The sequence below is a fragment of the Grammomys surdaster genome, unplaced genomic scaffold, assembly GCF_004785775.1.
Source record: "Grammomys surdaster isolate TR1022 unplaced genomic scaffold, NIH_TR_1.0 125901, whole genome shotgun sequence".
In the NCBI taxonomy this organism is placed as follows: Eukaryota; Metazoa; Chordata; class Mammalia; order Rodentia; family Muridae; genus Grammomys; species Grammomys surdaster.
In genome coordinates this window covers 744,961-760,360 of record NW_021620725.1, presented here as the reverse complement: position 1 = coordinate 760,360, position 15,400 = coordinate 744,961, and the positions used below count along the sequence as shown (strand labels likewise).

The 15,400-nt window shown below is 40.3% G+C and overlaps 1 protein-coding gene across 1 annotated transcript in view; it reads left to right on the top strand.

Annotated features, from left to right (window-relative positions):
- Window positions 1–15,400, top strand: part of Ccdc191 (coiled-coil domain containing 191) — a 65,473-nt gene that overhangs the window by 33,442 nt on the left and 16,631 nt on the right. The window contains exons 8-12 of the mRNA XM_028752428.1: window positions 459–649; window positions 7,932–8,178; window positions 12,074–12,534; window positions 13,175–13,287; window positions 15,238–15,320. Of these exons, the coding sequence (XP_028608261.1) occupies window positions 459–649; window positions 7,932–8,178; window positions 12,074–12,534; window positions 13,175–13,287; window positions 15,238–15,320 (1,095 nt within the window). The remainder of the gene's footprint in view (window positions 1–458; window positions 650–7,931; window positions 8,179–12,073; window positions 12,535–13,174; window positions 13,288–15,237; window positions 15,321–15,400) is intronic.

Genomic DNA, 15,400 nt, shown 5'->3' with positions numbered 1-15,400 from the left:
TTGTGTTCACTTGTGTAGTACATGAGTGGTACTTGAGATGGGATTGAACTAGAGGCTTACTACTATTTGAAGCTCCCAAGACATCCTAGTGGGGTAGGTCTTAGTGGAAGCAGCTCTCTCAAGCTTCTTAAGGCCTCTAGTTCCTGTCAAAGATATGAGCTGCTATCCCAGTTTAACACAGGACCAGTGCCTTATAATGAGAATTAAATATTTTAGTTTGTAATGAGCATTCAGTATTTTAGTTTAAGGCCTGAAGCTATGGGTACCTCTGATGCCTGACTTAAATATTCCTCATTCCTATAAACATGAAAGAATGGAGCTTTGTTCCATTCCATTCAAATCACAGGTAATGTTTGTGTGTGATTCGTGTGATGGGGAAATCTGAGGACAAGGCTGTCAGTGTGGCCTATTTGAAACACAACAGATTGGTGGTGATTTTCCAAATCTTTCTACTTCAGTGTCAAAAACGGTACTTCTCTGCCTGGCACAAGCTGATTCTGGATCATAAGATTAAGCTGGGGAAAGCGGGGACCCTGTCTGACTGGAAGCTTCAGCTGAAGGTCCTCAGAGCCTGGAGAGACCATACACGATCCCAGAAGTTGGAACGAGAGACCAAAGCCTTGGAAAATGACCTTAGGGAAGAAAACAGGTACCATTATTTAGATTCTGAAAATCCTTCTGGTGTACATATCAAGAGCATCTTCCCTCCGAAGAGCCTGAAAATCAACTTCAGAACCCCCAGCTAGAAAGGCATAGCTGAAAATTAGAAGTGAAGCAGATTATCTGAATAAAATATACTAATGGAGCGAGCGCATTCCCTTTCTGCAAAGGAAGGATAGGGCTTCTAGTGCTAACAGCAGCACTGCGCCATGTACCACCTCACAGTTCTGAAGAGGGAGTTTGCTTTATATGCCAATAAATCTCATTGATAGAATCACTGTCTGTACATAGAATGTTAATTAAGGACACAGGGAGCATCCATCTGGGAGGGCCAACCTGCCAAGAGTGATTCCTCCTACACTGCTGTCCTTTGTCCCATACCTTATTTAGAGCTTTTATATCAAGTCCCTTTTTACTGGTGCTGTGTCACACAGAATTTATTGTTAAATAAAGCTTTTTTAAATTTTATTATCTTAAAATTAAATACATTTTCCCTTTTCATTTCCAAATTTAACTTTACATGCAGTCACTGTCACTGTGTGTGTGTGTGTTATTTTTATTTTGTTGTTGTTACTTGATGGTGATGGCTGTTGAACTTAGGGCTTTACATGTCTAAACGCATATTTTACTACTGGGATACACACCCTCAGTCCATAACCTTTTTCTTCTAGGAATCAGTGTCACCGAGATTGAAGGATGCATTATGTTCTTATGTGTAATCATTAACAACGACTCTGTCAGGATGAAAACTTAAGTGTGTGGAATGTGGAAAAGTGGTTACATTGGAAGGCATAGCTGTACAGCTGTGTGATGGCATCAAGCCTGGAAAGTCACATGGGTGTTGGGTACATGGTCCTTTGCCCTGCATGAGGAAAACAGTATCTAGGGACAGTGCAGGTGTTCGGCAGTGTTGTACAATGAGGAAATATGTTCCCTTCTGCTGCTAAGAAAGCAGAGCAAATGTCACTGGCCGGGTAGGTGCCTCAGGTTGTATAGAACAGGCTTCATTGGGAGGAAGTATAGGTATCTGATTTGGCTGGAGATAATCAACCATGTGGCCTTCAAGTCCATCAGCTTTTGAGAAGCTGGTTTGTTTGCTTGGTTGTACTCTTTATTTCTTTATTTTTAAACTGTATGTTTTTGTGTGAGTTTACATGAGTACATGTGTACCACATGCATGCAGAAGCCTGTAGAAGCCACAAGAGGCCGTCGGATCCCTGGAGCTGTAGTTAATGGGTGGTTGAGCTACCCTCTGAGTGCTGGGAACTGAACCAAGGTCTCTAAGCTATGTCATTAATTGTCCTGTCTACCTTTAAAATATTATTTATGTTTATTTTATGTGTATATGTGTTTTGTCTGTGTACATTTATGTGTATCGAATATCCCCCTGAGCCTTTCCAGCCCCCATGGGAAGTTTCATATGCCAGGACAAGGAGTTTAGGTATTACTTGGTTATAAGGTGAATTTCTAAAGCTTTTCTAGCAAGAGGATGACTCTTTTGTAGCATATGCTGGGGCACATCTCTATGGAAAGGGCCAGTGGAGAAAACTCTCTTTTAATCTGTGTCGAGAATCCTTGGACCTTGTGATTGGCGTGAGAACTGGGGTGACAGCATACTGAGAAACTAACTGATGTGAGGTTTGCTAGGTAAAGAATGTAACCTGGAGACTGTGGAAGGGCACAGAGTGGAAAGTGAAATGGTAAAGTTAAAAGCTGCCTTCAAGCATCGTATGCCAGAAGAAACTTGTAGAAGAAAAATCTGGAGAACTCAGGATTCCATTCCAATTAAACAGTTTAAATATAAAAGCACTAAATGGAGATTTCGTAATAGTATAATGTGCCAAAATTTTTTTGAGATCTCAGAACTTTTAGTCTGGTATCTGAATTATTTTCAGGTGTCTATTTTTAAATATTCAGAATGGGTACTAAAAAATTGTTAACTGCTGAAGTTAGAAAATATTTAACTTATAATATTTTTTCTTACTATAAAACCTTAGAACAAAACATATCCCAGAGCAGGACGACACCTTAGCTTGTCTGATCCAGCCCTCGTTTCATGGATAAGGGAAAGAAAGCCCTGAGCAGAGAAGTGTCTTGCAAAAAGCCACGTGGAGCAAGTGTGCTGAGAGCTTTGTCTTCAGGGCTCGTGACTCAGAGGCTTTTCCAGACAGCACTGTTTCCCAGTGAAGCCAAGCAGCGTCTTCACTGTGCTTTCCTCGGCCAGCCATGATTTTCTGCTATACTGGGATTTGCTTTAGATTGTGATGTAGAAACAGAGCTGTCAGATGACGATGCGGGCAAAGGGGGTGACACCCACAGGGGGTCTTCCCTTTCTCAAAAGAGAAGGGGAAGGCAGAATGGGGGGACTTGCATGGGGGTACTAGGAGGAGGGAAAGGGCTGATACTAGGTTGTAAAATGAATAAATAAATAAATTTTTAAAAAAGGAAGGAAGGGAAGGAGGGAGGGAGGGAGGGAGGAAGGAAGGAAGGAAGGAAGGAAGGAAGGAAGGAAGGAAGGAAGGAAGGAAAAGACAAGCCAAGACCAACCAAACAACCAAGTGTCAGATCATCTGAGAAACCTGTGAGAGGGAAGGAGCTGTTCGTGCAGACCCATCTGAGTCCTCAGCTCTCTGTGCACTGAGTATTGTCCTAGACACCTAGGAAATACAGATCCCAGCCATCTTCATTCGGCCCACTGGGGTTTCTCCCCATCCTTGGATGGACACTGACTACAGTGATAGTGAGCCAGGCAGTGAGAGAAGGCTCCATTGCTTGAGTTTAACAGGATGGAGTCTTTCTGCTCTGGAGAGAACAAGTAGCAGAGTGGTCACTCACATGGAAGTTTTCAGCTCACCTACTGACAGGACACAGCTGATGCTGTGGCTCACGGCAGGATGCTGTTGAAGTCCACATCCCTGACTTCTGCACCCACAATTGTTTTGTCCTTGAGTTGTCTCCTCATGGTATGTACCCCTGCAAGGCCCATCCTTGCGGACTTTCTTTTCTGTTCTTCCTACTTGCTCACTAAAGCAACAACAAATCCCTCTCTTCTTATTCATAATTTAGTAACCTCCTTTGCTTTCTGAGCCTATGCACAATCTCACCTGCACTTCAAGGGCTCATGCACTTACTTATTCTACAAATGCATCTGGCTTTCCCTAATAGGAATTGTGGTCATTCTAGTTCCATCCATCTCTTTTCTTTCCAAAGTAGTGTTGGGTTAAGGGTGATGGTGCATGCCTGTAATGTTAACATTTGGGAGGAGAAGGCAAGATGATCAGCAGCTGGAGTTGATCTTTAGTACACAACCAGCTTGAGGCCAACCTGGGTTACATGAGACCTCGTCCCCCAAAAGTAAAATGAAATGAAAATGTGGATACTATAACTAATGGTTTTATTAAACTTCAATATAATATCATACTATAATTTCAGCACAACAGACATTTCCACATTGAATTGCTGAGGTAATACAACAGACTCTGTTCCTCATGTCTTTGACATTGTGGCATTGAAATTAACACATTCACTTTCACAGATTGGTTCCATAGCTCTTAATCCCTCTCCCTCTTCCTTGAATTTTTAGACAGCTCTATAGGAAATGGGAAATAAGGAGGGCTTGCTTCAGTATCTTCTGCCAGCTCTTCTTGAGTCCTGCTTCCCTGCTTTCTCTGGTCCTTCTTAGGAGGCACCTGCCCTAGGGTGTACCAGCTGCCTTCCTCATCTCCTGTGCTGCAGTCTTCCACCACCACCCCTGGCCATGCCTGAACATGCCTTAATCTCTCCCTCTCATTTTTTAAGACTCCCACTTCTTCCTTCGTATTATTCTTGATTGTCTATAATTGTTCATTTCCAACACTTCTGGGTTGAGCCTTCTTTGGAGAACCATATGCAGAGAGCTTCTGTTAATCGTTTTCAGCTGCCTTCCCATCTCTGCTCACCTAGGTCCCCAGGTGAGTGGCCATCAGCCACATGGCATATGCATCTAGTGAAGCCCCTAATAGACCTGTCAGAGGACCAGACTTGCACTGCCTGGCTCACTTTCAACTCCTTTAGAGTCTTATATTCCCTGTTCCCCTGGGGGCTACCTAGTGCATTATTGAATGCATTAGCATGCTCTTTCCTATTCCTGCTGAACCTGCTCATCCCAAATGCAGCTGCTTCCATCACTGCTGTTCTTATGTTCTGCATCAGATTTCAGTACTTAGGTCCCTGGCATGTGGATATGTATCCCCTCCCATTCCCTTTTGAAAAATTCAAGACCCAGGACCCACATGGTGGAAGAACAGACTCCTGCAAGTTTTACTCTGACCTCTATCTGCCCACTGTGTAAGCCCTACCCAAAACAACAGAAGAATTAAAACATGGTTTAGATATTCAATAGTCTTGCTGTAAGATAGCATTATTACTTTATTATGGATTTCATTCTGTATTTTTACAGTTTGTTTTATATAGGTAACAAAAAGAATCTTTTAAAAAAGTTGAAGACTAGACAGTGTAGAGTTCCCAACACCATTTCTAAGGGTGAATCTTAAGCTTAGAGACTTACAGCCACTTGCCAACTATCCCAGGTCAGCCTGGTACTCTCCTGACTTTGAAGGTCCAGATTGCACACTAAAAGCATCATTAGAGGTGTTGATCCTGGACAGCATGGTTCACACTAGAATTCCTATTTAAATTTTTGCTGTTCTGTGCTCTTAGGCCTGTAGAGACAGCCTTTCTTTGCAGACAGTTATGTAATTATGATGATCAATTTATACGCTCTTGCTAGAAATGTTCTGATTTAGCTCACAAGCATATTGGGACAGGCTGCTTTCCATAAGGCGCTCTGTCCTTTATGGTTGTCTGGGAAGTATGTCTCAAGCCTTTTCTTCAGGTAAACTTACCTAAGTGATTTCATCTCACTACAGTTTTATGAAATTGAGGTGATTTCACCCCTCTTTCAGGACTAGCTACATTTTTAGTGCGATCTTTTTAAAAGTATAGAAGTTTGTTCATCTGGGATGTTGTCACTATGCCAAAATGAAATGCAGAGCAGGCATGGAAACAGCCTGTCTCTCGTTTCCTAGTGTCTTACTTCAGCCCTTCCACCTTAGCTGGCAAATACAGAAATAATGACTGCATTCCAAGGCTCCTGTGCAGCCATAATAGAGTGGGCTCTCAGCACTCTATGCCTTTCTTATTTTCCTACCCTCCTAATCTTGATGTAGTCATAAAGATGGTGTTTCCTTGGTCTTTTGTAGTATCCAAAGAATTTTACTGAAGGTCCAATGGGGTCCAAAGGTCCCCATTGCAGCTTTGGGCTATTTATGCTGTAAAAATTATGTTAGCACACCAGGAACATCTCACACTCATCCTGGAGAAGATTGATGTAAATTGGATGTCATGTTATTCAGACTCAGCAACATGCATCTTCTATCCTAAAATTTATGAATTTTCCTTACTGGAGAAAACCAGAGGCTTTTTGTTTGTCTTCCTACTTAGCTTTGGCAGTTTAGTCCCCCCTTCCCTGCTACTTAACTTACTGCCTCTCTAAAATTGTATCAGATTCAGTCTTGTTAGATACTTATTTCCATTATAGATGCATGCATATTTATTATCATCCACAGTGTACTTTTACTATAGAAACTATCTGCCAGTCACCTAGTATTTGTCAACCATCATCAAAGAATTATAAAGATCAATTAAATATAATGATATATGTTGTTGGAAGATGTCCTGGTCACTTTTTCTGCTGCTGTAGTAGAATATCACAGGTTGAATAATTTATGTACAGTAGGAGTTTATTTGGTTCCTAGGTTTTGGGGTTTAGAAATGCAGAACATAGTTCTGTCATGACAAGGACAAAGATGCACACACTGGACAGATAGGAGCTAGGGCTCTCACCGTTCTCATTGGTAACCCACCTCCAAGTTAAGAGCATTAGTCTTCCTGGGGGCAGAACCTTCATTACCTGATTAGCATGTTCATTTGGGGGCAGGGCTGGTAGGTAAGCACTGTAACACTGAGCTATAGTCCCCAGCTTCTTAATTACCTTTTCAAGGCCCCAGTTCTTCATCTTGTTACAGTAGGAGTTCAGTCTCCACATTTTTGGAAGGTGTATTGAAACCATGGCAGCTGAGCTGCTTGTGTCTCAAGGCTGTATTAGACAGAAATAGTAATGCATTTCTGGTAGCAAGGATAAATATTATTTGGTAAAACTTTGTCTCACTTATATATACTTTTGTTTCACTTAAGATTACACATAAACTTCTATATTAAGTTACATTGTAACATTTTTCACTGTAGTTAACCAGCAGAGGTCAGAGTCATTCAAACACTTTTTAAAAAACTATAGAAATCAGTCTGGATCAGTCTGGAGAGATGGCTCATCAGTTAAGAGCACTTGATGCTCTCGCACCTCCAGACATTCCTGGATTCCTCCTGTTCATTTCCTGTATTTTGAGATTACAGACAGGGTACCGCACCTATCTGGTGCTTACATGGGTTCTGGGATCTGAACTACAGACCCTATAGGTGCGAGGCAAATGCTTCTCCTCAGTCCCAAGGCTTGAATTCTTGACAAGCTTCCACTATGATGTCTCCTGGAGAAGATTCCCATGGGGATATACAATGATGTGCACTCCTAACTCCAACCAGGCAGGTTCACTAATATTTATGAAGGTTCCAGGAGCCAAAGAGAGCTCTTTCTTAGGTGATGAGTGAGCTCTATCAGGGCTGGAGCCTGGCTTGTTTCCTTCACATGTATCTAGTGCTTAGCTGGTGTCCTCAAACAGAGTCATTCAGTCAAGCCAGGGCTTTGGTAAATGAGTCCTCTTCAGTGCTTCTCTCCCTAACCAGGTCTTTAACAAGATCATCTTCAGAGTTCCACGTAGACTTTAATAAGTCTTAATTATTGGCATCATTGAGTAATGATATGGTATGGTTATTAAGTTTTCTCTTAACTACCTGCCTTAGATTTCCATCCCTACCTGAATATCTTTTTCCATAATGCATTCTTCTTTTCAAAATAGTTATGTGTATACTTAATAAAATTTAACATGTTTTATTGGGAATGTAGAACAGTGCTTTCTTCTTGAAGGCAATGCTTAGGTGTTGATGCCTTTGATGAGTGTCTTCTCTGAGGAATGTAAAGTAACTCCGTTTAGTTTAATGTTATATGATAAGATGGGGGATTTCAGAAACTTGTTTGACCTTATGTTCCTTTGTATTATCAACTAACATTATAAGTGGCTTCTTTGTTTGAATGAAAGTGCCTTTGCTTTGTCTCCTAGGAAACAACAGCTGGCTACTGAGTTTAACCGGAAACAAGTTCTTCGATACTGCTTTGGTGAATGGCAGCGTTGGCATGGTTCAGAAGTTATAAAGAGGGAGCTGGCTCTTGCAAAGGAGCAAACTAGGAAGAAAATGGACCAACTGCTGAAGGCAGCCTCCCTCGGGAAACTCAATTCTAAGGGGTCATCAGGTATCGCTCTTGCTGAGGCAACAGCTGTGGTGGACCCACCAGTAGGAAGTGGAGAGGTACACTGTTCCCTTTGTTTGGGTTTCATGTTTACCATGGACTTGCATCTGAGCGTCACACTTTTATAACATCTGCAGTCAGAGTGCCTTCTCTTAGCTATCCAGAGGTTAGGGGTGCTACAGTGCACAGAGGTTACCACCCACAATGTGATTATTTTCTTAACCTGATCTTTTTTTTTCCCAATAGTTAGTTATATGTCAGCATTGGGCTAGCTGGAAGTTGGTAAGGACATGCTACAGAAAAGGATGCATTTCATCCCAGCTAAGTGAAAGACCTTTGGAAAGAGATGTGTAAAGCACTGCTGACAATTCTTGAGCCCCCATGTGAACTTCACACCTGTCCTTTTTGGATAAGCTTGTGACATAATGGATTTTTAAATGTTTTTTTTTTCTAATAAAAGTTGTCCATACTAATTGTGACAATTTGGTAAAAGAAAATCACCAAGAATTGTTTCTTTAAAGCTAGTGGTGGTGATATATACCTGTAACTGCAGTTGCTAAGTGAGCCTGGGCTTTTTAGTAAGTTCAAGGCCAGTCTGGGCTATGTAATGAGAATGTTTCTCAGTAAACAACCGAGTCTATATAATTCCGTCATCTGGAGTTAACCACTAGTAACATGGAAGTATAGTTATCTATTCTTTTCCCTGTAGAGGCATATATAAATTTGTTATTGCTAACATTTTATTTTGCTTTACATTTTCCTCAACCAAGTCACTGAAGAAAGCTAGTCTGCCATAATTAGGAAAAGGAAGGCTATACTTTGTTTTGTTTGAGACAGAGTCTCATATAGTGCAAGCTGGCCTAAAATACACTCTGTAGCAAAGGGTAGCCTTGAACTCCTGATCCTCTTGCCTTACTTCCCACATGTGGTATTATGCAAGGCTGTTCTGTGGTAGTTTGTTTGTTTTTTTTAATACAAATGTAACTATTTTGCTTTTCTATAACCATCTTTTGAATTTTCTAAATAGAACATGGACATTTTTATGTTATTAAATATACCTTAGCCATAGTTCTTCGTTAAAAGTATTTCTTGGAACTAGATCTGCTAATCAGAATTTCTGGGAATGGGGCACTAGTAATTTAGTTCTTCAGGTAGACCTGATACCTACCCTGGTTATTATGGTCTACACTTCTCTTGTATCATTTTGTAATACCTACAGGACACTCTGTAGTAAACCTAAGCTACAAGTGGTTTAACTTATGGATGGCTGAAATTTATCTTGTTTTCAGTTTGCTCTATTTCAAGCAGTATTTCACCAAAGATACCAGTAGTAGCTAAGTCTATGCATATATACATACTGCTTTACTTAGGGTAAATATTTTAAGACAGAATGTGTTTTTTGTTTTTATCTTATCGTTTATCATTTGCATTTTTATTGCTTATGAGGTTAAACATTCTTATATTGGCTGACTAGATAAATAGATAGATAGGGATATAGAAAGACAGGCATAGGTCACTTACCCCTTTATATTTTTAGGAATATTGATGCTTAAATTATTATGCATGCTACAGACTCTTTGTCCACTTGATCATTTGCCTTCTTGATTTGGTTCTGGAGTTTGGTGCTGTGCCCAGCTGTTCATTTTTTATGAGGTCACTCCTAATAGTTTTTCTTGCTTTTTATACTTGTCTTGTTAGAAAGCCTTAGGAAAGATCTCTGCCTCTACCCCGCTCATAGTGCCGTTAAGTACTTAACTCAGACACATAAAATTAAATTGGGCACCTGAGGGTCTCAGCCTTGCTTTATACCCTGATTACTGCAAGCAAGCAGACTGGCTTTCATTTAAGTGTAGTCTCTCAGCAAAAAAGGATCATAAGAATGCTTATTGGAGCTTATGTAACATTTTGGGCCCTTCCCCCAGGCATTTTATCTACCTTTATATCAGCTAGATAATTTTGTCTCTATTGAGACCCAGAAAAGATTTATATCTTAAGAAATAGCTGAATGGAACTTTTTTTTTCTTTCCAAGTTCTACTGTTGTTGCCGTTAAAAGTCAGCAAAAAATATTTTTCCTGTGTAAAACAAAAAAATTACTGTATCATATACATACATATATACATATCTTTATATGTTTAGATTTCAGAAAAAAAGCCTCTAAGTATCTGGAAAAAAAAGTTTTTTCAAGCAAATAATTTTATAGAAAAAAAAATACCAAGGGTCTAAAATCTTTGTAGCTCACAAAATAAACTTCCATCTTTTCTGGGATATACAGTAAAATATGAGCAAATGAAAATACAGAACCTTCAGTTAGATGCTCAGTAATTATACAATCATAGGAATTCATGTGCCAAGAACGAACAAACAAACATGTTATACTTTGAGAAATTTTTTGGAATTATCAGTTACCTAATAGGTGGTTTCCTCTGATTAGACCAGGCTGTGCTGACCTTTCTAGTAAGTACAAACTGTACCAATAAGCTTTTGTTTCATTTTCCTGTTTTTACCTTCAGAAGTTACCATGAACCAAAGGAAATCTTTTTACTGTACTCAAGGCTTTTATGTAGTCTTGCTGGGTTAATAACGTGTCATTATCACAAGGTTTAAAAAACATCTACCCTGCTTGATGCTAAATTACATAAGCAGGTGTTCTCATGAATAAATGTCCACTGACATTTTTAAAATAAAAAGTTATTTTTTAAAAGTATTTAACATGTCAGAGTTTCCATGTATCACATCTCTCCAGCTAGGTCTTAGAAAGCATTTCCATCATCATGAAATATATTTTTGAGTACCTAAGGCTGGCATGCTGTTAGTGTTGAAAGCTGATACTGGGTTTTTCCTGCTTCTGCCATTGCACATGACAGAATAGGTAGCTGATCAGATCTGAGCTCATGCTCCAAACATTCTAGAGGAGACATACTAACTTGACATGAATGTTGGCCACAATAATGTTGCTGGTTAGGAATGATTTTTTCCTTCTCCTCCAGATAATTTGTCATAAAGTATGAATCCTGCCTAAAAATGAAGTTTACATCTTTGAAAGGTATTTTGTTGTATGCTAATATAAGCTATTTAATAAAATTGTTCTTAGATAGTACAGATATTTGCCTAGTCCTGGTTTTCCAGATACCTCCCCAGAACAGATAGTTGGGGAAGAGCTGGAGACCAGTCTCTAAATAAGACTTGGATGCTGAAATAAACTTACATCTGTATTTTATTTAAGGATGAATTTAGAAGAGGCAGAAGAGGCCTTCAAATAACAGAATTGTTACATCTTAAGTAATAGCTGAAAGAAACCTTTTTTTCTTATTAAGTTCTTACTGTTGTTACACTTAAGTGAGCAAAAATATTTTTCTTCTCCTAAACAAAAAATTATAATATACATACATTCATACACACATTTAGACTTTAGAAGCTCCAAATATGTACAGTGAAGAAGGAAGTTTTCAAACATCTTTGAGGAAAAATTTTTCAGATTTCCACAAAATTTAATCAATTTTTACATTAAAGAATTTTATAATATGAAAGAAATAAAATTGCTTGGTTACAAAATAAACTATAGAAATCCATAAGAAAAGGCCAGGCATGGTGGTACACGCCTATATAATCCAGCACTTATGCAAGGGAAAGCAGGAAGATCATTAATTCCAGGCCAGTCTGAGCTATATGAAATGCTGTCTCAAAAGAACCAAAAGGATGCCTTGGCCCCTGACCACAGCTGTCTCAGCTCTGACCACTTTTTCCCATGTACTCTTGATGGTAAGCCCAGTTGTGCATTCCTAATGGCTCACCATGCCAAGGCTGATGGTGTCTGAGATACTCGGGCCCGGAGAGCAAAGCAGCTGTAGCTAGGGTGCAGCATAACCGTGTCATTGAACAAAACAATACCAGTGAGAACAAGGCAGGGTCTCATCTCATCAGTATTTGAGTTAGAATATCATCTTTTCCCCTAGGTCACTACCTTGTCCCCTTTGTGGGAAAAGCCACCTGTGGAGAGCAGCGGTTGTACACTCAGCAATTCCCCAGAAAGAACAATCAAGGGTAATGTACAGCGTCCTCTCCCACATGTCTCTGGGAGCACACCTGGCACAAAGCAGCCCAAGACTGCAGCAGCTGAGCCCTCTGCACAGCCTGGTAGCTGTGAAAGGCCTGGGACCACCAGCCAGGAAGCAGAAGCTGTCTGCATGGGGCATTTCCACTGTCGCCATGTCTACCAGCAACAGCTGATTGAGAAGCAAAAGAAGAAACTTGAGGAACAGCAGAAAACCATTCAGAAGCTGAAGGAAAGCCAGCGTTTGGCCGAGGCCCGGTGGGCAGCTGAGCGTGCCACAGCAGTCACAGAAGGAAAGGGCTGCCTTCAGTCAAATCTCAGAGGAGCAAAAGACCTGCAGGGAACCTGCCAGAAGCTTCTGAAGTATGTCAGCAGGGTCAGAACAATGTGTTTGGAGGGCTTTCCTTTAAGGAAGAGGGCTGCTAAATAGCTTTGCTTAGCTTCCTGTATGCTCACAAAGCCAAGAACGTCACGTATGCTGACTGTCCCATGTCAGGTGTACATAGATATTTAAAGCAAATGGCTGCCTAGATGGATACTATTATACAGTGAGCCCTGGGTGGTTGTGAGAGGAACTCTGGAATTATGTAGAAAAAGAGAAAATACATGTTCGAACTAAGTTTTCGAGTTTCTGATTATGTTTAATGCTGAGAAACCAGGGCAGACAACATGGTCCCCAGAGACCAGCCCCAGGGCTGGCTAATTGACTCAGTGAATTTTTAGTTGTTCGCAGTAAAGCTATCTATCTTCAGACTTTCCTCCAAAGTCACTTAAGATGGTTCCAGTTGTGCTTGACACATCCTCAGTGTGTGTGATGGGCAGTTGTTAAGGAGAAGAATTGATGAGGGTAGGGCTGTCCTTAGACTTTAGTCTGGGTATAACTTGTTAACTGAGAGTTACAAGTTTGTATAGTACTTTGACTTTCTCAGCTATAAAGGCTTTGAAGGAGCTAGTTATTGATCACAATTGTCTTTCTTGTCTTTTTCTCCTTATTTTCTTTCAGTTCATCTGTTCCATCCCCTACATGTGAAGACAGTAGAACTGATTCCAGAAAGCCTCTTTCTGCATCTAAAAGGACCCTGAAGCAGCCGACAGCACCCCATCCCTTATTGAAAGGCAAGACTGCCCCGACGGTTTTCATGATGGTTGCCTTTTCTGCTGGAGTAGTGTATGTCTGGGGCTGGGTGCTCACAGCTCTTAGGCTTTGACACTTGGTAGAGCCTGGGAAAATTCCATGGTTCGTAGACATGGGAGAAATGGGGTGCACTAGGGAGCTCCACTACTCTCTTTCCTTCCCCTTCTGCCAACTCTTATGAGCGTCCCATAAGTATACATGCATGAGTATGTGCACATGTGCACACACCACGGGGGAAGGGGTGAGAGAAAGGGGGGGAGATTAGAAAACCTCTAATTTGAGATTTGCATTGTGGGGGAAAGGGGAGGAATTACACAAATGAAAACCCTGAGAAACAGCTAAGGCTAAATAAACATTGATTAAGTTCACCTGCCATTATACTTGATCAGTGCCGAAACACTGATGAGTTTACAGCAAGCCAAGTCCTGTTACTCTGTCGCTCTATGATGTGTTATGTTTTAATAGTAGCATGTTGGTAATGAGATGTATAAACCAGATAGTTTAATTTGATTTAGATGCATATGAAACTCTTTATATTTAAAAACTAATGCTTTAAGACTAGAGGGATTCCTCAGGACCCACCTTGTAATTCTGCTAATTGCATTTGTCACATAGCTGCTCTTGTGTATTTGTATGTATATACACATGGGGGTGAGTTCTTTGACAAATACATAGATGTCTGTAAATCTGAGGTTTTTAAATCTATTGTAAAATTGCTGCCCTAGCAAGAAGTAATGACATCTGAAGGACACTGTGCTTCTAGTCAGTTCCTGTCAATAAAGAGATTGCCTGGCTATATACCAACCATCTGGCAGGACAGCAGTGGATGCTGTCCTTGCCCACCACTAAGGCTGATCAGGAAATGTCCAGTTCATTGTGATAAGTTTTTGAAATTATTGTTTGATCAATGACTTAGCTATCTCAGAATCCTAGTCTATTTCTTAAGTAGACTTTAATGATTCAATCTAGGGAAGATGGGGAGAGATGTATTGCCGAGCCCCTGCTTCTTGGGCTCTTCACTTTAATCTCTAGTCTATTTCTTCTCCTTAAGGACAGTCTCCCTGCCATCTGTGCTACCACCACTAATCCTCTGTGGCAAAGCAGACAGTTAATATCTGTGAGAAATAGCTTGCTGAAGCTTTTGTTTATTAATTCTTAAAACGTGGACTTAAAGTCTCTTCTCTGTAACACAGCCCAAGGAACTGAAAGTAACAGTGGGCTGGCTTCGTGAGCAGAACTCGACGCTCCTGATGCCCATGCCCCTTCCTGGGCCAGCCCTGCCTGAGTATAGTCATATTATCAGACCATCTTGCACATTTGTTACTTTTGGATCGATATTTAATAAACTGTCAAGAACAAGAGTCTGACACTCAAAATCATTCTGATGCCAGTTCTCCAAATGCCTGGTTCACTTCCATTTCCTGCCCATCTGGGTGCCTGGGTCTTAAACTACATTGGAATAGATTCACCATGACCCCAGCTTTAGCTTTCTTGTTGTTGTCATGAGTACAGACACATGGATGGTGACTTCAGAAAATGAGTAGCCTCACATAAATGAATTTTAAGGAAATAAATTTAAGGAATTTTCTATTCTCTAAGTACTCATTAGCTGAAGTATATTTTTGTATGTGTGTTCATTAGCAATGTATTAAAATTCTGGCTTCTGGGTTTCATACACTAAAAGTCCACCATCCAGGAGCATTGTCTTATTTAGACCAATAGAAATATATTCTAAAGAAATACAAAAAGAAATGTAATATTGTTGATGTTAGATCTTTAACCTGTTGAGTTAAATAAGCTTCATATGTCAAAAGATTCAACTTACAAGAAAACTCTAATGGTAACTCTAAATGTGAATATAATATGGAGACATTTATTTTACAGAGTGCTTCATAGTTTTCTTATATTGGGACTATGTTACTATTTTTTAGCCATGGAAGACAGAGCAATTCAACGAGCTGAACGTAGGCAGATCTTGGCAGAAAGGAAGAAAAAACAAGAAGAAGACAAATTGGTAATAAATTCAGAACGCAGAGGCAAGAAAAGTGATTTGTTCAGATTTCAAAACCTGGAACCTTATGTGTCCATGCCTCC